This window comes from Camelina sativa, chromosome 1 (assembly GCF_030686135.1).
Source record: "Camelina sativa cultivar CO46 ecotype springtype chromosome 1, ASM3068613v1".
Lineage (NCBI taxonomy): Eukaryota > Viridiplantae > Streptophyta > Magnoliopsida > Brassicales > Brassicaceae > Camelina > Camelina sativa.
In genome coordinates this window covers 16709523-16733897 of record NC_141880.1, presented here as the reverse complement: position 1 = coordinate 16733897, position 24375 = coordinate 16709523, and the positions used below count along the sequence as shown (strand labels likewise).

The 24375-nt window shown below is 38.7% G+C and overlaps 3 protein-coding genes and 3 pseudogenes across 5 annotated transcripts; 3 read left to right on the top strand and 3 right to left on the bottom strand.

Moving 5' to 3' along the window:
• Nucleotides 1-194: 194 nt before the first annotated feature.
• LOC147950012 (uncharacterized) lies at nt 195-2944 on the bottom strand (annotated as a pseudogene).
• A 4606-nt stretch (nt 2945-7550) lies between these two features.
• On the bottom strand, nt 7551-9095 carry LOC147950011 (uncharacterized). Its single transcript, XM_087511889.1, has one exon. It carries the CDS (start codon nt 9093-9095, stop codon nt 7551-7553), a length of 1545 nt encoding a protein of 514 aa, XP_087368015.1.
• A 138-nt stretch (nt 9096-9233) lies between these two features.
• Nucleotides 9234-11424, top strand: LOC104709396 (pentatricopeptide repeat-containing protein At2g13600 pseudogene; annotated as a pseudogene). Its single transcript, XR_015562729.1, has one exon. The product of XR_015562729.1 is annotated as a pentatricopeptide repeat-containing protein At2g13600 pseudogene (transcript).
• Nucleotides 11425-11525: 101 nt separating this feature from the next.
• On the bottom strand, nt 11526-14271 carry LOC109131861 (ABC transporter G family member 5 pseudogene; annotated as a pseudogene). Its single transcript, XR_015562730.1, has one exon. The product of XR_015562730.1 is annotated as an ABC transporter G family member 5 pseudogene (transcript).
• Nucleotides 14272-14981: 710 nt separating this feature from the next.
• LOC147950010 (uncharacterized) lies at nt 14982-17272 on the top strand. The gene is made up of 6 exons (XM_087511877.1): nt 14982-14999; nt 15050-15577; nt 15666-16271; nt 16353-16453; nt 16648-16792; nt 17090-17272. Exons 1-6 carry the CDS (start codon nt 14982-14984, stop codon nt 17270-17272), a joined length of 1581 nt encoding a protein of 526 aa, XP_087368003.1.
• A 2996-nt stretch (nt 17273-20268) lies between these two features.
• LOC104793696 (cation/H(+) antiporter 15-like) lies at nt 20269-23288 on the top strand. Its single transcript, XM_010520104.2, has 2 exons — nt 20269-20596; nt 20757-23288. The coding sequence occupies exons 1-2, from the start codon at nt 20384-20386 to the stop codon at nt 23013-23015; spliced, it is 2472 nt and encodes an 823-aa protein (XP_010518406.2). The 5' UTR covers nt 20269-20383; the 3' UTR covers nt 23016-23288.
• Nucleotides 23289-24375: the final 1087 nt, after the last annotated feature.

The following is a 24375-nucleotide window of genomic DNA, read 5'->3' as shown; positions in this document are numbered from 1 at the left end:
CGGAAGGCAATGGCACATGGATCGATTTTAAATAAGTTTGTCACCAAGTTTATGTCGCCAGTCATATGGTGAGATGCACCAGAATCAATAATGATATCATACCGACTACTGGTGCCAAAGATAACAAGTTTTTCTGTCTTACCAGAGAGTTTGTCGGGGGTTTTTTAGCTTCTTGCTAGTCACAAAGTTAGCAATCAAGTTCCACTGACTTTAGGTGAGATTTGGGATTCCATAATCACTTTTGGAGGAGCTAACACCTCAGTGGTGTGCGAACTTGCAGGGCGTGATCCTAACAAGCCTACTTTATTCGTAGAGCAACCACCACGTCCTCCTCTGTTTCGTTCTCGAACAGAACCTCGACCACGACTTGAGTTTCCTTGTCCGAGAGTCTGTTGTTCTCCCCACCATTCTGGGTAACCAACAAGCTTGAAGCATTGTTGTTTCTCATGTTCTGTCCTACCACAATGAGTACATTTCATTGAGGTATTTTGTTTGGTGATTGCAGCCGCTGTTGCCGAAAAGCCAATAATCCTGCTTTTATCTTCAGTTCGTCGAGTAGTATTGAGATGGGTCTCTTCTTGCTTAATCTGAGAATACACACTCTCAAGAGTTAGATCACCAAGTCGGCTAAGAGGGTTGGATCTAGCAGTTCCAAATCTGTTTTTGTTGAGTCCCATAAGAAACTGATGAATAAGCGTATTTTCTTGAATCTTACGGTATTTTGTAATGGAGAAGCAGTGATCATTACCACAACAACATGTGAAAGCGGCTTCAAAATTGGACAAATCATCCCAATATACCTTGAGCTTGCCAAAGTATTCTTTAATAGTGCGGCCTTCTTGTCTGCATGCGGCTAACTCCGCACGTAGTTGATGAACTCGTGTGTCATCACTTGTAGAAAACCGCCCTTTCAAAGCTGCCTACATTACTAATGCATCAGAAACAACAGAAATAGATGATCGAAGATGGGGCTCGATGCTGCTATAGATCCAGCCAATGATCATTGAATTGACCATATCCCAACGCTCTGCTTCCTCCGTGTCTGTCGTGGATCGGAGGAGAGTTCCATTAATACACCCTAGTTTTCTTTTGGTGCGAAGAGAATTGGTCATTAACTTTTCCCATCATTCATAGTTAGAGCCGTTTAGAAGAATCAGAGTTTGGACTTGGCCGGTATGATCAGAGGCATGAAGAAAATAAGGAGAGATCAAGGTTTGATCAGTTAAAGATTTGCTTCATTCAATTTCTTTATCGGTATTACCCATAGTTGAAGAATAGGAAAAGAGAAGTTTGAAACGAGAAGAAGAAGAAGAACAGAAACTATAGCGTTTCTAGAGCAATTCGTATATGCCAAAGGGAGGCTTTGATACCATGATTAATAAATTGCTCTGTCTTTCTTATTGAATCATGTGTCAAATATTACATGTTTATATAGAGAAGGGGGATGCTAAAGAATAGGAAAAGAATATAGGAAAATATTCTAGATACTAAACCGCCTAACATTAAACATTTACCCCTAACTTGACCACCAACCTGATTTGCTACTCGATCATTAGCATCGTGTGGTGTCTTGCGTTGTTCATCATTTTGTTTTTATTTTCTTGTCACCTGATCACCTACTCGATCTGATACTTATAGTGTTCAATATTTATTTTTTTTGTTACTCGGATCATTCCAAATATTCCATTACTTTTTTCAAACACAATAGGCTTCATGTCCTCTGATTCTGACGTAATCTAAAAAGTAAACATATAACTACTGTTTCAAAAAAACAAAAAAACAAAAAAATCAATCGTAAAGAAGTCCTAACTTCTAACGCAACATTAACGTAAGCAACACTGTAAGAACCAAAACCAAATCACAAACACTTCGGCAAGAATATAAGGGTTCAATTTTGTAACTTTTATTTCTTTTGGCTTGTAATTAATGCATTTTTTAGTTGAAAACACTGACTCCACTTTTTAGCTAGTTTAAAAAAATAAAACCGTTCAACAAAAAAGAAGCAGAGGTCGTAAGTATATAATAATAAAGCTTCATGAGAGACCGACCATATTAACATGTGTCGCATCCAAATATCAATATTGACTTCAATTTTCTATAAATCACATATAGACGTATATTAGCTCGAAACAAATTTTATTTATACAAACAAAATATAGCAAACAGAAATCGATTTGGAGAGCGATAAAGAGAATTTACCTAAAAATTGTGTTTATTCTAATTATTGGATAGGTTTGGAATGTTAATTTAGCAATTAATTGCCAAATTTTTGTCAAACTGGTATATTTTCACATTAAAAAATATTGGTGGTTTCAAACATTTTAATACACGATAACTTAGTAAATGTAATCTGATTACCTAATATTATAAATACAACTAAAAATATATATTTTAGAATAGAGAACAACTAATTTTTGTGGTTTTTAGAACAAAGAACTATGTTCATTTAAGTACAACTGTGTACAACAGAACAACTATATGATTTTTTTACAGTGCCATGTGTCACAATGTGGGTCTTTGACGGTGCAAAAAGTTAAATTTAATAATTTTGTTTTAGATTTTAATAGTCAAATGAGATATATTTTAATTATTTTCTTCAAATACATAGTTGTACTTGGATTTACTTAGTTGTACCAAAATACTTAATTTGTTAAATAACTCAAAAACATAGTTGTCCCTAAAAATACCAGTTGTACCTAAAAAGGATTTCATAAACACAAAAGACAAAATATCCAAAGGCAAATCCGAGTTTTCAAATACACAAACAAAGTTCAATTTTTTTTTTCTCAACCATGAAAGGAGTAGTGATGAACTTTGACGAACGGAGCTTCCTCTTCTCTCGAGTAGACATTTCTTTCTAGCACATGTTGCTTGAACTTTCGTCTTTGGGAATCCCACTAGCAGCCGCCTGAGTTTGAGATGTCACAATCACACCACCATCCATCTTAACCACCGCAGTACACTTCTATTCTCTTTCTTATTCCTTCATCCATCTCAACCATAGATTCTCCTTCTTTGGAATAGAGAGTGAGCTTTCACTACGTCTTGCATTAGATCCTCCTCCTCTGGTTTTAACTATTGGGATTGGTAGCTGCAACAAAAAAATTCAATATCAAACTTTCAAAAGCAACCTCATTATCTAAAGCAAAGAGAAAATAAACTAACACAATCCAAACACAAACTCACACAATCCAAACATAAACACAAACTCAAACTCACATGATCTCACATAATCTCATTATCTATCTACATAATTATACGAAATGAAATGTGTTTTGCACTAAATCATCTCACAAACAAACATTTCACTATCCCAAACTCAAGCCTCACAAAATTCAAATCCCTTTCACACAATTCAGAAAACTAAGCCGAACAATAATCGAAATGAGGGATCAAAAGAGAGAAAGAAACAAAGAGAACGCCTTACAGTGACCAACAGTTGAGAGGAAAAGAACACCAAATTTTGATTTCTCCCGGCAGATTTCTCCAAAGAGAATAAGAAAGGGGATAGAGAGAGATGGACGACAGAAAAGAGAAGAAGACGGAAGATTATCGAGAGAAGAGAGAATAAGAACAAGAAAAAGAAGATGAAACGAGATTGATCCTCCTCTGTATCCGTCGACTCGTCGGAGAATAAGAAAACGAGAAGAAAAAAAAAGAAAACAAAGATATTAGAGTTTTCTTTCTTTGGATCCAAGGATTTAGGGATTAAGATCCAAAATTGATATGGATACCCGAAACTAATATGGTTGTTGATCCAAAATAAGGTTGGGTCTGTAAATATGTCAAAGATTCTAAATTTATTCTTTTACATATTATCGAAATAAAAATAAACATTTAAATATATTATTCTTATTAGGGGCTATATAGAATGGAAAAAGAGATGAAGGGGCTCGAGAGATAAAAATCCTCTACTCAAATCCCTCCCACACACTTTTGATTGCTAAGAGAGAAAGCCAGATTCATGTTCAAACGAGGATTAAAATGTCTCTGCCCCTTCTGCTCCAATTTCATTCTATTTAGCCCCCTATTTAAAAATTGTATTTAATTGTTTATTTTTATTGAGATAATTAGTAAAAGACAAATAAATTTAAGGTTTCTTCCATATTTACAGATCCAACCTAATTTTGGATCTAGATATGGATATCCATATCTATTTCGGATTCTTAAATCCCCAAATCCATAACCAAACCCTAATTTCTATTTTCTTTTTTTTTTCTTCTCCTCCGACTCGAGTCGATAGTTACAGAGGAGGATCAATCTTGTTCATCTTATTCTTCTCTTCTTCTCTCGATACTCTTTCGTCTTCTTCTTCTTCTCTTTTTTGTCATCCGTTTCTTTCAATCCCCTTTCTTCTTCTCTTTAGAGAAATCCGCCGTGAGAAATCAAAATTCGCCGTGAGAAATCGGAATTCGCCGTTCGTTTCCTCTTAGCTGCCGGTCATTGTAAGCCATTATCTTTATTTCTTTGCTTTGATCCCTAATTCGACTAATTGTTGGGTTTAATTCTCTAAATTGTGAGTTCTGAGTTTGGGAAGTGTGTTTTTGAAATGATTTCGTGAAATGTCTTGTGAGTTTGAGTGTAGATACATAGTGAGATCCGTTTATGTGGGTTTTTGTTTGGATTGAGTTTGTGAGATTGTGTGAGTTTGAGTTTGTGTTTGTGTTTATGTTCGGATTGTGTGAGTTTGAGTTTGTTTTTGTGTGAGTTTTTATCTCTTTGATTTCGATAATGAGATTGTGTGAGTTTGAGTTTCTTTTGGACCCATTTGTTTTTGTGTTTGGATTGTGTGAGTTTATGTAGCTAATGAGACTGATTTTCAAAGTTTGATATAACTTTGTTGTTTTAGGTACTAATCCAAATGGCTAAAACCAGAGGAGGAGGATCTAATGTAAGAAGTGGTACTAGAAGATCCGAAAGAATAAAGCAATTGGAGATAGGAGGTGAAAATATAGTGGATGATGTCGTGGGAGATAAAGTTGTTGAAAATGTAGTGGATTATGTCGGGGAAGATCAAGTAGGCGAATCTGATCCAGTGAATTCATCACCTATCCATCTGAGACATGTCTCTGACCAGGAGGTAATTTATTTTGTTTAGTACAACATATTACAACTAGGTACAACTATGTTGTGACACTTAATTTCTTTGTAAAATTGTGTTTGTATTTCAGGATACAAAGATGGATACGGAGGAGGACACTCAACCTATTGAACCAAAGTTATATTTTAGTGATCCAAGCGTCTATGGAAATCATGGCAAGATTTCATCAAGGTGTCAAATTGCTAGTACGCTGGATATGTTAGGGAAGCTCGAACCATCAGAAAATGCATGGTTTAATAAACACAAGCAGTTCAGGGCGTATGGCACATGGCTAGGCACGAAAATAATAAGGTTATGGCAATGTGGATGCTTCTATTACGGACTGCTCGTATAGAGAAGCGTAAAGTCTGTTGGTTCGTAGTGAATGGCGTACCCATACGCTATTCAAAGAGAGAATATGCTCTCATCACTGGTTTTGATTGCCATGACTATGATTTAGGATTTAATGAGAAGGAATATGGAAAATTTGACTTTGTCTTAAGGGTTTTTGGGTCTAAAAATGTTACAGTGAAGGATGTGAAAGAGAAGCTAGATTCAATGAAGGATAAATGCAATGGAGATCGCTTGCAAGTGGCTATCCTTTTTTTTTAGCCAAGGTAATAAGAGGAAAGAAAAAGTATGATAGCATATATCCTTTCATTCTGAAGGTAGTGGGTGATTTGAAAGTGGTAGAAACATTTCCATGGGGGCGAATGAGTTTTGAAGACAATATCAAAACGATATATCATGAGATGGAACATTGCAAAGGCAAAGTGCTAGATCAAATGTTATTTCCAGGGTTCCTAATTCCTCTTGAGGTAATAGATAAAGACTAGTTAATAAGTCTGTTTATTTTCTATGATTTAAAGATATTTGATTGTGTAACATATTTTACAGGTTTTGGCGTTTGAGTGCATTCCCCAGCTGTCCAGAGAATATCAAGAAGTGGTAATAGGCGCTAGAGAAGGCTGCCCATTGATGTGCAAGAAAAAACTCAAAGATTCTTTGATGAAAGGTTATCCACTTGAATAAATAAACGAAAAACTTGGGACAGATAAGGCAAGATGTTGGTACAATTAGTAGATTATTAGCATAAATTTATAAATTCATTATTTTAATCTTTGTTTTATTGTACTTTACAGGACATCATAAGTATCTTAGAACCATTGGAGGAGCAGCAAGATCTTTTGCATCGCATCATGGAACAACATGAAGATGATGATTTTATGGACCCAATTGCTGATGAATGGAACAAGCGTCTCGATGTAGAGAAGAAGGAGATTTGGTGGGAAAATATTTATAAGTTACATATTGCTTCTCGAGGATTTGATCTGGCAAATGTTCCACAAGTCGAACATTTGGAGGCGCAGTAACAAGAAAACTTGTCAGCAGCTGAACATATGGAGGAGCACCAACAACAAAGAAATCTGCTCCATATGTTTGAAATCACCATTATTTCTTGATTCTCATAATTTGTGGTCATTATATACAAAGAAACATTAAAACACTAAGGTTGTTTATTGAAGAATTTGGATTTCTATGATTTTGATTTGTTTTTTACATGTGAAGTGGATTATGTTAAAATTTTGTGGTTATTACATACAAAGTAACCTTAAAAGACCAAATTTTTATATTTTGGTTCTAAGTTTTCTAATTTAATTTTATATTTTGGTAATATACTTTAGTTGTACCAGTTGTACTTAGTTGTACCAAGAAAGGACAACTCAAAATTTATACAAATACTACTCAGTTGTACCTGTTAAACTCAGTTGTACGAATTAGAAACAGAACAAATACAAACACTATCGTTCCTAAAATCAATTTTGGTCACCATCATTGTCCAACCACTCACTCGTACCAGTCGGGGTTCTTCGACTTCTTCTTACCTCTTTTGTCTCTATCTTCTCTAACATATGCGTACCTTCTTTTTTGTCTTCCTACTTGTTTAACATCATAATCTGGAGGCAAGATTAACCGTTTCATCGTCTCCTTGGGAACAATCCATTGACAACTATGGGGAACCGGATAAATCGTCCTTGAATACGCCAAAACCCAAAGCTCAATCCAGTAATATTTTGAGCACAAGTCATGTAACTGTATCTCAGGATCTGCTTCCTTCTTTGCTTCTCTTGCAGCTGCTACTTCATGCACACATGGATATTTGTTTATATCAAATTGTTTATAGCTACACGTTTTGCTTCTCAAATTAACCACATATTGTAGACCATCACTACCTATCACACTATATTCAAGTCGGTAACAGTTTAGCTCATTCACCACCAACATTTTTGCTTCCTTACATGTTTTGTGAAGTTCTTTCTCAACAAAAGGAACCAGCTTCTGTGCAGTTGATATTTCTGCAGAAGCTTTTCTATGTTTAGCAAACCACTCAATCATTTTCTCGATAATAGCATCTATCATTTGTAACAGTGAGTAGTTCCTTGCATTTTCTAAAACACCATTAATCGATTCAACAGCATTGCTTGTGTCTAGGTTGTAATTTTTCTCCAAGAAAATAACATCTAGCCCAGTGCTTTATCTTCGTGTGCTCATCTAGATACAAACGTGCCGAATGATATGTTGACAAAAAATCACCATAAAGCTGTAAGAACTCTGCCTCCGTATAAGCCCGAGCACATTGCCTTAACTTTTTGGCACGTATTGCTTTATTTACTCCAATAACTTTTCCTTTCACATTCTGAGACAAATGGTAGATACAATGCCCATGGTGAGACAATGGATAGAGCATTGCTATTGCCCTGAGGAGACTGAAGTTTCTGTCAGAAACAAACACAATTTCAGCTCCATCTGGTATAAGCGATTTGAGCTTTTCGAGAAACCAAAACCAACTTTCATTATTCTCGCCATCCACTACACCAAAAGCAAGCGGATAATGGTGATGATCGGGATATTGAGCTGTAGCAACAAGTAGCACTCCACCATATGCAGTCTTAAGGTGGGTTCCATCCAAAATGATCACTTTTCTCATGACTCGAAAGCCTTCAATGGAAGCTCCTAATGCGAAGAACAAGTACTTAAACTTATGTTCCTCATCCACTTCCACATATGAAACTGTATCAGGATTCATCTTTTCTAACATGAACATATATGAATACATAAGCCTAAAACCTTCCTCTGGGGTACCTCGAACATCATCTGCAGCTTCTTTTTTTCCTCTCCATGCGGTAGAGTATGACACCTGCACACCAAATCTTCTTTGAACCAAGTGAATGAGAGCTTTTGAAGTTGGCGTGGCAATTTTACCCGGATAATCTGCAGCCAATAAAGAAGCAACCATATTTGGTGTACCTTTCCTTCTAATTCGCCCTGTACTTGTTCTTGAACGAGAGCACGTATGAATATTTCTATGAGTTCTTATAGAGAAAGGCTTAGACTTATCACTCCTTGCAGCTCTTGCGTACCAATTGCAACCATTCTTTGCTTCAGAACATTTTGCCACATATCTCAACGGCTCCGACTTCTTTGCAACAAACTCAAAACAATTCTTATGTCCAGCCTTTTCAATTAGACTTTGTATTGCTTCTTTACTTCCAAATTCCTGGCCTATCGTAAAATCAAGACCATCTTCCCATAAAAGAGGTTCAGACTTGTTTCCTTCTACATCTCTATCTTCATTCTTGACGACCACCAGATTTTGTAGTGATGGTTCTCTTACGTACATATCTATGATACCACCACTACCACTACCATTCGTTCCACCAACTAGAGCAATCTCTTTATTCGTTACATCAATTAGAGCAATCTCTTTATTCGCTCCACCACTATCATTCACTCCACCACTATCATTCGCTCCGCCAATTAGAGTAATCTCTTCATTATTTGGAAAATCCTTTATCAAAACTTGGTCAAACCCCTCATTTTCATCGATCCCCTGATTTTGTCTCAGATTTTTCATAGTCTCATCTATTCTTATCTTGCTGCATATCTTCTCAACCAACTTAGCATATGATACATCACTAGATGATGTCTTCATAAGAAAAGAATACACTTCCATAATAAAGAGGAGAATTCAAAAATCGTTCCAAAAATAAGAGGGGAGCTCAATAATATCGGACCGTTTTAAGAGAGAAAGTTTAAATTATTGGTTATTTTTTTTATTTTTTTATTTTTTTATTTTGAGGGTAGAGTGGGATTTTGATATTATTGGAAAAGATATGGATAGTGAGAATAAGTAGGGGTTTTATAGAATGAAATTGGAGCAAAAGGGCTAGAGAGATTTTAATCCTTCAAACGACGATAATGGAATGAGACAACCATTTCTCAAGCTCGCTTGTGATCTCTCTTCTCTCACGGATTCTTCACCATTCGCAAAGCTTCTTGATTCATGCATCCGAGCCAAGTTATCAGCAACTGATGTCCGTTGTGTCCATGCTTCTATCTTCAAATCCGGTTTCTCAAACGAGGTCTTTATACAGAATCGTCTCATTGACGCGTATGCGAAATGTGGGTCACTTAACAATAGTCGCCAACTGTTCGACGAAATGCCTGAACGAAATGTTTACACTTGGAACTCTGTTGTGACGGGTTTGACCAAGTTAGGTTTTTTAGATGAAGCTGCTTCTTTGTTCCGGTCAATGCCTGAACGCGACCAGTGTACTTGGAATTCCATGGTTTCGGGTTTTGCTCAGCATGATAGATGTGAAGATGCTTTGTTTTATTTCGGTATGATGCATAAGGAAGGGTTTGTGCTAAATGAATATACTTTTGCTAGTGGTCTTAGCGCTTGTTCGGGTCTGAATGATATGAATAAGGGTGTACAGATACATTCTTTGATTGCAAAGTCGCCTGGTTTGTCAGATGTGTATATAGGTTCTGCTCTTGTTGATATGTATTCCAAATGCGGTAACGTCGATGATGCTCAGCGGGTTTTTGATGAGATGGGTGATAGAAACGTTGTCTCTTGGAATAGTTTGATTACATGTTATGAACAAAATGGTCCTGCCCTGGAAGCTCTCAAGGTTTTCCAAGTGATGTTGGAGTCTAGGGTTGAGCCAGATGAGGTTACATTAGCAAGTGTGATTAGTGCCTGTGCAAGCTTGTCGGCGATTAAGGTTGGTCAGGAAATTCATGGCCGTGTTGTTAAAAACGATAAATTAAGGAATGACATCATTCTAACCAATGCTTTTGTGGATATGTATGCAAAGTGCAGCAAGATAAGTGAAGCTAGGTTCATATTTGATAGCATGCCTATCAGGAATGTAATTGCAGAAACTTCCATGATCAGTGGGTACGCAATGGCTGCAAGCACTAAGGCAGCTAGACTCATGTTCACCAAAATGGCGGAGAGGAATATTGTTTCATGGAATGCGCTAATTGCTGGCTATACTCAAAATGGGGAAAACGAAGAAGCACTGAGTCTCTTTTGTCTCTTAAAGAGGGAATCAGTATCCCCAACCCACTATACCTTTGCAAATATCCTCAAGGCATGTGCAGATCTTGCCGAGTTACATCTCGGCATGCAGGCTCATGTCCATGTCTTGAAGCATGGGTTTAAGTTTCAATCTGGTGAAGAAGCTGATATATATGTTGGCAATTCCTTGATAGATATGTATGTAAAATGTGGTTGTGTAGAAGATGGTTATCTTGTATTTAGGAAGATGATGGAAAGAGATCTTGTTTCCTGGAATGCGATGATTATTGGGTTTGCCCAAAATGGTTATGGAAATGAGGCTCTTGAGTTGTTCAGAGAAATGCTTGATTCTGGAGAAAAACCAGATCACATTACCATGATTGGTGTCCTCTCTGCATGCGGACATGCTGGATTTGTTGAAGAAGGACGACATTACTTCTCTTCCATGACCAGAGATTTTGGTGTGGCTCCGCTTAGGGATCACTATACGTGCATGGTAGATTTGCTTGGTCGAGCTGGATTTCTCGAAGAAGCAAAGAGCATGGTCGAGGAGATGCCCATGCAACCAGATTCTGTTATATGGGGTTCACTGCTTGCTGCTTGTAAATTACATAGGAACATCATGATAGGTAAATACGTTGCAGAGAAGCTTCTAGAAGTAGAAGCGTCAAATTCAGGACCATATGTTCTTCTGTCTAACATGTACGCTGAGGTCGGAAAATGGGAGGATGTGATAAGTGTACGAAAGTTGATGAGGAAAGAGGGAGTCACGAAGCAGCCAGGCTGTAGTTGGATAAAGATACTAGGACATCTTCATGTTTTCATGGTTAAAGACAAAAGGCATCCTCGAAAAAGGCAGATACACTCACTTCTTGATATTCTAATAGCAGAGATGAGACAGGAACCAGATCATGCCGAAACAGATTCACTCTCGTCTGAGGAAATGGATCTTCTTTGGGACAATGCCATGTAAGTGCTTTTTGCTGGATTTGTTTTCTTTTTGTTGGAAATCTATTCTCTTTACTTGAAAAAAAACTTTAGGAAATAGAAACAGGTAGTAAGTGAGAGACGATAGAATCAATGGAAATTTCACTTTGCATAAACAACACTTTCTTTAACATCTTTGGCTGCTGTACGAAGTAAATAATTAAACACATAAACAAACCTGTAACCCTATGTATTTCAGAAAATATATTATTGTTACCACATTTATTAAACAAGAGTGGTTTTGAAACTTCTTTGTGAACATCTACACCTCAGAATCGCATAGGAAATGAACCTGTAGAACAAGACAAAACATAGCATGATCACAACGTTTTTCCATCTATTTTCCTCTCCATACCTTTCTTCTTTTAGTAGATCCTCCTCTGTCATCAAGCATTTTCCAAATCCATACTCTAAACACTTGCTTGATTTGGAGAACTCATTAATCAGAAATCCTTCAAACGGGTACTTGAACAAGGAGATGTAGTGCATGAAAATCCAGTAATTAGGGATCTCATGGTTTGATATGAAGTAGCCAGAAAACAGAAAGAAGGAACCCATCACACCAGAAATCACTGAGTTTCCAACAATGAAATTAGGAACCAGTGCACTAAAGCACACAACCACTGAGTTTGCTGTGTAGAGGATCAACCAAATTAGGAGCAAAAAGTGCAGAAATGCCATGAAATTTGGGTTCAGTCCCACCAGCCAGTATACTGGGACTGAGAATAGAATAGCTAGGATGAGCAGAAATGGCAAGTAAACAAGTCCATTGGCGACGGCATATGAGGACACTCTGTAGCTTCCACTAGATGTTTCCTTCATCAGAATCTCTCTTTCTTGCAGAAATATAGGGAGTGCCTCTATTGTTGAAGTTAGCAGGAAGGTCAGTATGAATGCAAAGAGCCCAACTCTTTCTCGTGCACCTTTTAAATCTTCTTTGAGATTATGAAAAATTAGACCTAGGACAATCCCTGAACCTAACATCTGTACTGTCCTGCACGCGAAAAGCTCCTTGGTTCTGAAAATGTTCTTGGAGAACCTATGAGTGAGTATCATAGTTTCTTCTAGTCTTGAATTTGCAAAATCTCTGGTGAACTCCGTTGCTATGTTCATCGTTCCTACATCAGCAACCCTTGTTTGTTGAAACAGCTGTTGCAGTGTGAATTTTCCACTTCTGCTCTCCCCTTGATTATCTTCTGATCTCTTCTCTTGTAATGTTTTTTGTGATGTTAGGATATGAGCTTCTCTTCTGCTTTCCTGTAGCCGTTTCTGTTTTGTGATGGGTTCGATTGATTCAATGGCAAATTCGACGATGTTTTCATGGATAGGAGGGTGCAAACCATTTGACCTTAAATACACTCCAAGCTGATCCACCGAGCCCTGCTTTAAGGTCGAGCCATTGGCCAACAAAAGAACAGAATTGAACTGTTTGACTATCCGAAACCCTGGTTGGTGGATACTCAGAATAATGGTCCGGCCTCGTGTTTCAGCCATGTTCTTGAGCATGTCTATGATCTGCAGAGCCGAAGTACTATCAAGACCAGAGGTCGGCTCATCAAGGATCAAAACTTTGGGGTCGTGAATAACTTCAACTCCTATGGAGACACGGCGTCTCTCTCCACCCGATATCCCTCTGACGGTATCATCGCCAACACGAGCTGTTGCAACAGCTTCAAGCCCAAGCTCATGGACCAACGACTTAACCCGTGATCTCAGCTCGTCAGCTGGGAGCTTTAAACGCAGCTTAGCACTGAACAGAAGGGTTTCCTCAACCGTAAGCAAAGGAAACAGAGTGTCCTTTTGGGTGACATAACCAGAAATTTTCATGAAGTTGGCTCTATCCACCGGTCTCTTGTTGACCATAACCGACCCGGTTTGAGGGATGAGTCTAGCAGCTAGAATTTCAAGCAAAGAAGACTTCCCTGCACCACTTGGGCCAACAATGGCAAGAATCTCCCAAGGCATGGCTCTGCAGGTCACTCCTTTTAGTACATGCTTGACTTTGTTGCCGGATTCATGCTCTAGCTTCCACGACTCTTCCTCTGTCTTAACCGTCTGGTCAGCTTCCGGCCGCTGTATTTGAGTAAAGAATCCGAAAGGATTAACATTAATCTTCCGTTGAAAGATGTTATAATCAATATCTAAAGCTTCGATCTCACATCCTTCCTTCTCCATTGATGAAGAAGTTTTGTTCTCTCTCTCTTTCTCTCTTTTTCCAATGCTATAGTAGCTTAAGAAAAAGGACAAGTAATAGAACAATACCAATTATATATGATCTCTTTTTTAGTTTTTTCTACTGATGTGTATCATGATTATAATAAACTTTGATTAGTATTGGATTGGTCATAATGGTTCAAAAGACAGCTAGACTTCTGTAACTTGTAGTATTGGATTTAAGTGAAGAGAGTTGAAAATTTTAAGTTTGGTCACGGGCCATTGTTTTCTTATACCATATAAATAGAGAGAGAGGGGTTCACATGCCATTGTTCTTCTCACTTCTCTGTAACTTTTCCAAGAAATGAAGAGTCACGTGTCCCTTTGTACCCATTATTTACTTCCATATCTGTAATCTATATATACTACTAGTCAATTTGTCATGTCTTCACCAATTTCCAATTAAAAAAAAAAAAATCATTTAACATTGTTAAAAAGTTGCCGACGTCTTCAAGAAAAGTGATTTTCAGAAAATTTTGTTTTGTTAATGGCATTTCCATGATAAATTTACATGTATTGACATTTTAGGCCCTAAAAAATGTTTCCGTAACCACATATGAGGCGTTTCGTCTTTATGTAAACTACGACAAATATTAAAAAAAAAAAAAAAAAAAAAAAAAAAAAAAAACTTGGTATAGCCACGAATTATTAAACGCCAAAGACGGAGCCAGGTAAGAAATATATTTGGCTAAATTGGAAAACACTAGAGCTATGACTATTCCATAGCCACTGCCCACTGTAACAGTATTGGGTTAGCCACCAAGTATTCATGGCTATACTACTATATGTCAATGCCGATCTATGGTTACTTTTGTACTAGCTCATTTAGCCAGAGTGTTTATGTGGCTATAATTGGCCACATAAATATTATTATCCTTCCTATTATTTATAAATTTACATTTTCAATTATTTCTAATTTTTAATTTTATTTTAACGTAAGTAAATAAATTAGATTGTCATACTTGATTTCTTTTTTAAAGTTTCTAATTTTGTTTGGTATATGATTGGTGACTTAAGTAAAGAGTCTTCAGAGAATCTCTTTTTCATTCACTTTTAGACAATAGGGTAACGAGAATTTATCTTTTTCTTTCCATTAATGACTATAAATATGTTTTGTGAAAAAAAAACTGCAAAACACATTTTCTTTAAAGATATCATAATTAATCATTCCTGTAATATTTACTTTATTAGGCAATTTATAGTTTTGTTTGCTTTTTAAAATTTATAACTCATTAAAAGAGTGACGTGGCAAGGCGATTCAAAAAGTGATTTAGGGTTTTGGTGTGCATTTCACGCTCCAGCGTTCTTGTGGCTCTGCCGCCGTTCCCGATGTCTCTCGCGCCGATGGTTCCAATTCCGGTACTTCCCTCTAGATTTCTTACTCGTCGGTGGTTCAGAATTCTCAAAGTCTTTCCAAACATGCTTTTGATGTCAAAGTTGTCGACGGTAACCATACTGTTCAAGTCCCGAATGAAATCTTTCAAGATGCGGCTCCTCTATGGGAGGATTTTTTGATTGGCAAGTTTCTTTCCACTACTACTCTGCATGTGGCAAAGATTCATGTCATTGTTAACAAAATCTGGTCTCTGGGGGACAAATCTGTGCGGATCGATGTTTTTGAAGTCAATGAGCCCACTGTTAAGTTCAGAATCCGGGACCGGGAGATAAGGGACCGTGTTTTACGTCGTGGTATGTGGAATATAGCAGAAATTCCGATGGTTGTTTCTCGGTGGTCGCCAATCATTGAGGAAGCCCAGCCAGATATTAAGACAATCCCCTTGTGGGTTGTTATGAAGAAGGTTCCACATAAGATGTTCACATGGAAGGGGTTAGGGTTCCTAGCAAGTGATGTGGGTGATCCCAAATGGTTACATCTCGATACAGTTCTCTGCAAACAATTTGGGGAAGCAAAAGTGTTTGTTGAGGTAGATTTATCCAAAGATCCCCCTAAGTCAGTCTGAAAAAGGTGTGGATGCAGTGGTGGAATTTCAATAACCGTGGCTACCACCAAAGTGCTCTATTTGCTCCAACTGGGGTCACCTAAGGGAGGTTTGTAAGGCAGCAAATCCACAACCTGACGAAGCTCAAGTGGCCACCTCAACTCCGGTGGTTAATACATCTTTTGTAGACACTCAAACTCGAGTTTCGAGCAAGGATATCAGCCAAGTGACTCCTCAATCTGCTTCCCCAAGCCAGGGAGTCGTGTTGGTTCATACTGCTCAAGAAACCAGTTCAGTAGGTGTGGAAGGTTCAGTCGGTATGGAGGGTGAATGGTGCTCAATCTCCCCTTCTAAGGGTAACCGTCCGGAGCAGAAGACTCAGGCCACTAATAGCATTACGGTCTCTCCTTCGAGATTCTCAGTCTTGGATGTGGAAGGTGAGTTGGGAGATAAAGAGGACACAGAGACACTGGTGGATCCCTCAGACGGGATGGAGGAAGGAGAGTTACCAAACTCTGACTCCACTGTTCCTACTGAGAAAACAACGCAGACAGAGAAAACAGAGCAACTAGTGAAAGGAACCGTGAATGAGGAAAGTAGTGTTCGTCCTTCTCTTCCTCGTGGTTCTAAATCGGCCCACAAGTTTATCACAGATCCTCAAGCCTCTAAAGCTGTCCAGGTTCCGGCCTGGAAGAAAAAGAACTTGAGGAAAAAACCTTAATATCAGGGTTCTTTTGGAATGTTCGTGGGTTTAATACAGTTTCAAAACACTCGATCATTCGCAGTTGGGTACAGAGTCAGTCGATGCAGTTTGGGTGCTTATTGGAGACGCGAGTCAAAGAAAGTAATGCCCAAGCACTTGTAAATAAAGTTTTTCCACATTGGTCTTTTATGTCAAATTATGAACACCACCGGCTGGGGCCTATATGGATCCTATGGAGTCCAACAACACGACTAACTCCGGTGTTTAAAAGCAGTCAGATGATTTCTTTTTGGGTACTTCTGGCGGGTGAGACAGAGGAATTCTTATGCTCTTTTGTTTACGCATATAACAGGGCTGAAGGTAGGAAGGAGCTCTGGGATGATATGAGAGCTCATCATGATTCTCCATTATTTTCTAATAAGCTATGGCTGATTAGTGGTGATTTTAATGAAACATTTGATGGGGTGGAGCATTCCCGGTTTGAGGACACTCCAATGGTACGTTACGGTATGCGGGATTTCCAGGAGGCTGTTCGGTATTGCTCCCTGATCGACCTCAAACACCATGGATCGCAGTTCACATGGTGTAATAAGAGAGATAGTGATTTAATTTGTAAAAAGTCGGATCGTTGATTAGTTAATCAAGCTTGGACGCAGATATACCCACACTCTTATTGTGTGTTTGATTCGGGAGGTTGCTCAGATCATTCTCGAGGTCGATTCTGTCTAGGTGCTGAACCATTAAAGAAACGGCGACCTTTTAAGTTCTCAAATGTTCTAACATCGTTGCCTCAGTTCCCGACACAAGTGCAGGAGTTTTGGCAAACTTCAGCACCGTTGTTTGTCTCTACCTCTGCGCTATTCCGTCTTTCCAAGAAACTCAAGAGTTTAAAGCCAGTGTTGCGTCTCCTAGGGAGAGAAGCTCTAGCTGATATTACTTGTCGAACACGAGATGCTCATGAGGAACTCTGTCGTTGACAGGACGCCACTTTAGCCAATCCCACGTCTCAAAGCATGGAAGCTGAAACACATGCCTTCCAGCGATGGGATTTTTTATCAACGCTGGAGGAAGGCTACATGAAACAAAAATCAAAGCTTCACTGGTTGAATGTGGGTGATCAGAACAATGCCTATTTCTATCGCTCTGCAGAGCAACGGAAAATGCAGAACAGTGTCCGAGAAGTTACGAATCAACATGGTGTTGTTCTCCAGCAGCCAGAGGATATTAAGGAGGAGGCTGTGAGGTTCTTTCAAGAATTTCTCACACATTCTCCGGCAGATTACTGTGGAATGTCAGTAGACAGTTTGCAGAGCTTATTGTCTTTTAAGTGCTCTATACTGATCAGGAATTGCTCATAAAGGGGGTGACACCTTCTAAGATTAAAGCGGTCCTCTTCTCCATGCCATCAAACAAAGCTCCAGGACCTGACGGTTACACCATTGAGTTCTACAAGTCTGCTTGGCCAATAATTGGTAATGATTTCACTGTTGCTATCCAATCCTTTTTTGTAAAGGGGTTTCTGCCGAAGGGACTCAACGCCACAATATTGGCTTTAATACCGAAATCAGAATCAGCAAGTGCCATGAAGGATTATAGGCCTATCTCCTGCTGCAATGTGTTGTATAAGGTTATCTCGAAAATTCTAGCCAACCGGCTAAAGGAGCTTCTGCCTAAGTTCATTTCTACGAATCAGTCTGCGTTTGTTAAGGATCGGTTGCTATTGGAGAATGTTTTACTTGCCTCAGAAGTTGTTAAAGACTATCACAAAGACACAGTCTCTCCACGTTGTGCAATGCAAATCGACATTTCAAAAGCCTTTGATTCAGTGCAATGGGATTTCTTGTTCAACATCCTTGAAGCGCTGGAGTTGCCTGCAAGGTTTATTCATTGGATCCGGTTGTGTATTTCCACTGCCTCATTTTCTGTTCAGGTAAATGGGGAGCTTGCAGGGTTTTTTCAAAGCGCAAGGGGACTCAGAGAGGGGTGTTCATTGTCTCCTTATCTATTTGTAATTTGCATGAACGTGTTGTCTAAGCTCCTTGATAGAGCTGCGGCTGAGAAGCGCATTGGTTACCATCCCAAATGTCAACCTATCCAATTGACTCATTTGTGTTTTGCTGACGACCTGATGGTCTTTGTGGATGGACAAAAACGGTCAGTTGAAGGTATCCTAGAAATATTTGATCGGTTTGCTGCAATTTCTGGCCTAAGGATCAGTATTGAAAAATCCTCTATATACATGGTTGGCGTCTCTGATACATGTCGTTTAGACATTCTCCACCAGTTCCCCTTTGCTCATGGCCAGCTTCCAGTTCGCTACCTCGGTTTGCCTCTGCTCACAAAGCAAATGTCATATGTTGACTGTCTTCCTTTGTTAGAAAAGGTCCGAGTCCGTCTGACATCATGGAGTGCACGTCCTCTCTCTTATGCAGGTCGTCTGCATCTTCTTAATTTCGTAATTTCTGGTACACTCAACTTTTGGTCTTTGCATATCGTCTCCCTAGTTGGTGTATAACAGAGATAGACAAATTATGCTTTACTTTCCTCTGGTCTGGTCCTGAGCTGAGTGGCAAGAAGGCAAAGGTCTCTTGGAAAGAAGTCTGTCGCCCAAAAGCAGAAGGGGGTTTGGGACTCCAATCTCTCCGTCTTGCCAACAAGGTTAGCTGTCTTAAACTCCTATGGCGAATAATGTCTAGACGAGATTCTCTCTGGAACAGGTGGATCTCTGTCACTCTACTCAAAAACAGATCCTTTTGGGAACTCAAATCTACTACTAGTATGGGATCATGGATGTGGAGGAAGCTCCTAAAGTATAGATCACTTGCGAAGCAGCTTTACAAAGTGCAGGTTAATAATGGGACATCAACATCGTTTTGGTATGACAGTTGGAGTAGCTTGGGTTGTCTCCATGAGATCACTGGTAGCAACCGACATATTGAACTCGGCATTCCTTTGACTGCAACCGTGGTAACGGCCAAAGAGGGCCACCGTAGGCGTCAGCATCGTTCTGTCCTTCTCAACACCATTGAAACTGAACTAGCGGCTCTCACTCTCACTGCAGCTGAGTATATCCCCATGTGGAAGGGTCAACACAATACCTATCGTGAGAGGTTCATAACTAAGGAGACCATTACTCTGCTTCGTGAATCTCAGCCGGCGGAACCTTGGTCTCAAAGTGTCTGGTTCATGCATGCAACCCCCAAGTATGCGTTTGTATCCTGGCTGGCTGTTAAGAATCGACTTCCTATGGGGGACCGCATGCAACGATGGAATACCAATCAACGAACAGATTGTGTTTTTTGTGGTTCTGTGGAAACTCGTGATCACCTCTTCTTTTCCTGTCCGTATGCCGCAGCGGTATGGGTTCCACTTGCGACTAGACTCCTTCGAAATCTTTTCACAATTGATTGGAACACTCTTCAGGCTACACTCCGCAATACCAACATGTATAGAATCCGTCTCTTCACTATTCGTTATAGTTACCAAACCACGGTCTATCATCTTTGGCATGAACGCAACAAGCAAAGACATGGAGCAACTCCCATACCCTCTTCTCATCTGGTCAAGCTCATTGACAAGATAGTACGCAACAGGTTCACTTCAATCCACAACCTGGGAAACTACTCTTACGACGATGGGCTGACCTTATGGTTTGCCACTCGCCCTACTTGACTAATCTCTACTATAAATCTTGTCTTCTCTTTTTTCGGTTTTGTTTAAACAAACTCAAAAACTGGTAACAGTCATTGTAAAACAGTTTTTTTTTGTTTGAATTAATTTAACATTCAATTCAAAAAAAATATATATATATATATATATATATTTACTTTATTATGGGGAATTTTTTATAAAAAAAAATCGGTTAGCAAAACACCTGAAAATATTTTTTTGTTAAAGTTCTAATAAAAGAAAAGAAGACCAAAAATAGAGATGATCAATGATGATGCTTGACTCGTTGAGTAGAGAGGATGATACGGAACACCACCAACTTTGAATCCATTCCCTTTCCCTCATATGGCTTAATGTGTCCTGCAAAATTAACACACAACAAACCTTTTCAATCAAAATAGTTTTTTCTTAGGATCAAAATGGCGACAAGTGAAGAAAATAGTACGGAGGCTTCTATAATATGTTACGCACCAAGCATGATCACCACCAATGGAGTTTGGCAAGGCGATAACCCTCTTGATTTCTCGCTACCTCTCTTTGTTCTTCAGCTAACCTTGGTTGTCGTCGTCACTCGTTTCTTCGTCTTTATCCTCAAACCCTTTCGCCAACCTCGTGTCATCTCTGAGATCCTTGTGAGTAACCAACCACAAATTCTCTTCTTGTATCTTTTTTTTTTTTGATCCGTGGTAAAGAAGTTTTCGAGTCATGAACATTCTTGAACTGACACATTCTTTATATATTGCTTTAAGTTTTTAACATTTTAAAACATATTTTTTTGATCTTAATCTTCAGGGTGGAATCGTGCTAGGGCCATCAGTGCTAGGACGCTCCGAAAAATTCGCACACACCATCTTCCCTCAAAGAAGTGTGATGGTACTTGAAACAATGGCTAATGTGGGTTTACTTTACTTCCTTTTCCTGGTGGGTGTAGAGATGGACATCATGGTGGTTCGCAAGACAGGGAAGCGAGCCCTAACCATCGCTATTGGTGGTATGGTCTTACCATTCCTCATTGGTGCCGCCTTCTCTTTCTCTATGCACCGATCAGAAGATCACTTGGGGCAAGGCACCTACATACTCTTCCTCGGTGTTGCACTCTCCGTTACTGCATTCCCGGTACTTGCGAGGATTCTTGCTGAGCTCAAGCTCATCAATACCGAGATTGGATGGATATCAATGTCAGCAGCCTTGGTTAATGACATGTTTGCTTGGGTTCTTCTTGCCTTGGCCATCGCGCTGGCCGAGAGTGAAAAAACTTCATTTGCCTCCCTTTGGGTCATGATCTCTAGTGCAGTTTTCATCGCCGTTTGTGTCTTTATTGTCAGACCAGGCATCACTTGGATCATACGTAAAACCCCTGAAGGAGAGAACTACAGTGAGTTCTATATATGCCTCATCTTGACAGGAGTTATGATCTCTGGCTTTATTACCGATGCAATTGGAACACATTCAGTCTTTGGGGCCTTTGTCTTTGGTCTTGTTATTCCCAATGGGCCTCTTGGTCTCACCCTCATTGAGAAGCTTGAAGATTTTGTCTCTGGCCTTCTTCTACCTCTTTTCTTTGCTATAAGCGGTCTCAAGACTAACGTAGCTGCCATCCAAGGTCCTGCCACTTGGGCCACTCTTTTCTTTGTTATATTCCTCGCTTGTGCTGGAAAAGTCATTGGTACCGTTATTGTCGCATTTTTCCATGGCATGCCAGTTCGTGAAGGAATCACTCTTGGCCTTCTCTTGAACACCAAAGGTCTTGTCGAAATGATTGTGCTCAATGTTGGGAAAGACCAAAAGGTTTTAGATGATGAGACATTTGCTACCATGGTTCTTGTGGCCTTGGTTATGACTGGAGTCATCACCCCTATTGTTACAGTCCTTTATAGGCCAGTGAAGAAATCTGTTTCGTACAAGAGACGAACAATACAACAAACGAAGCCAGACAGCGAGCTTCGAGTATTGGTTTGCGTTCACACGCCGCGTAACGTTCCTACTATTATCAACCTTCTTGAAGCTTCACATCCTACAAAGAGATCTCCCATATGCATTTACGTTCTCCACCTTGTTGAGCTCACGGGACGAGCATCCGCAATGCTAATTGTCCACAACACTCGTAAGTCAGGACGACCAGCGCTTAACAGAACTCAAGCTCAATCAGATCACATCATCAACGCCTTTGAGAACTATGAACAACATGCTTCCTTTGTCGCTGTTCAACCCTTGACAGCTATTTCCCCTTACTCAACAATGCACGAAGATGTTTGTAGCTTAGCAGAGGACAAACGTGTCTCCTTCATAATCATACCATTTCACAAACAACAAACAGTTGATGGAGGAATGGAAGCAACCAACCCGGCCTACCGTTTAGTCAACCAAAACCTACTAGAAAACTCACCTTGTTCGGTCGGAATACTGGTAGACAGAGGACTCAATGGAGCCACAAGACTAAACTCAAACACTGTGTCTCTCCAAGTTGCTGTTCTGTTTTTCGGTGGTCAGGACGACAGAGAAGCCTTGGCCTATGCCTGGAGAATGGCTCAACATCCTGGCATCTCTTTAACCGTTTTGCGGTTCATTCATGATGGAGATGAAATTGACACAGCTTCAACACGTGCGACCAATGAGACTGACCTAAAGGTACCAAAGATGAACATGGACCATAAAAAGCAAAAACAGCTTGATGATGAGTACATCAATGCATTCAGGACATCAAATGCAGATTTTGAGTCAGTTGTGTATATAGAAAAACTAGTGAGCAATGGGGAAGAGACGGTTGCAGCAGTGAGATCAATGGACAGTTCTCATGATCTGTTTATTGTTGGAAGAGGAGAAGGAATGTCGTCTCCTCTCACCGCAGGTTTAACGGATTGGAGCGAGTGTCCTGAGCTCGGTGCCATCGGAGATTTGCTTGCCTCATCAGACTTTGCAGCTACTGTTTCGGTTCTTGTGGTTCAACAGTACTGTGGGTCATGGACACAAGAAGATGATATGGATTTGCCTGAGAGTCCAGTAATTTCACATGAAACAAAGTCCACATATGTTTTAGAGAACCCACGTTAGCCAAAATATTCAGATTTTGTGTATCTATACAAACACCCTTCATTTTCTTTTTTTATGTCGTCTCTTACAAAATGTATTTTAGAAAACTATAAGTTGGTTGACACCCCCAAATTTGGGTGTTTACCAAAACTGATTAATTTTCACATTAATTTGTTTTAGATCTTTCCATGTATTGTATGTCCAAATGACATTCAAAACCACATTGTTGTTGTTACTTGTTAGAAGTTTAGATGAGTTTCTTGTGTTTTTCAATAAAATACGTACTTTACAAAATATGCCACTCATGACACAATTCAAGTCAAGGATGTGAGTTACCCATGAATGCTTAAACTATTTTTATATAACAACAACCACATGAACCCGAGATATGATTTCTTGTATGAGAATATATTATCTGTTGTGACCATCTTCTTAAATAGTATAAGGACGTTAAACAAAAATATATATATATATATATATATGTATATATATATATAAGGACGTTAGTGTTACAAAATACGTTTTTGGCGATAGAAGTAATATGGTTTGTTAAGGATGTTAGTGTTAATTATAAATTTGTTTTTGGTGATATAAGTTTTAATAGTCTCTCAATGTATCAAGCTTTAAAAAACTCTTTTGCTATCTTTCTTTTATTGGTTACTTCAAGCTTATTCATCAAAAACTGAGAGAAGAAGAGGCAAAATTTGGATTAAAATATACATTAATTTGCTAAAAAAATGATGGGTCTGTTAAGCTTTGTTATTCAATGGGATTTAATACTATTAATCAAATCTTGATTTGGGAGTTTCAATTCTTCAACTATTTTGTGTTGCCCGTCTTTAAAGATTTGTATTAGAGTATGGAAGTTTGAGTGGACAATGATGGTGGTGGTACACTCAACATTTTAACATATATCTTATATAATATGATAAGGTTTTTTTGAACTTTGCCTACCGATGCGACATTTGGCGTTCTATTGTTGCAGAGACGTGTACTTTATATTAATTTGAATTTTGATTTGTTAAATTTATTTATTTAGAAAAGTAATCATTTCTTTTATCTTCCACTACCAAATCTTTAATTATTTTTGGTTTGTATTATTTAATATATTTCATAGCAAAAATCTGTATAGTTTACTTTTGTAAAAAAAAATCGATTTGTAAGATTATATTTCGTCTAATTTTATTTATATGATTTGTAAATTCCTCACTAATGTTCCTTTAAATTTCTTTACTCTTCGTCTATCAAATCTTTAATTATTTTTGGTTTTTAATTTAGTATTATTTCATAGTAAAAATCTCTATAGTTTACTTTTGTTAAAGAAAAAGTAATCTCTTTTATAAAAATATATTTATTCTATTTTGTTTTTACCATTTATAAA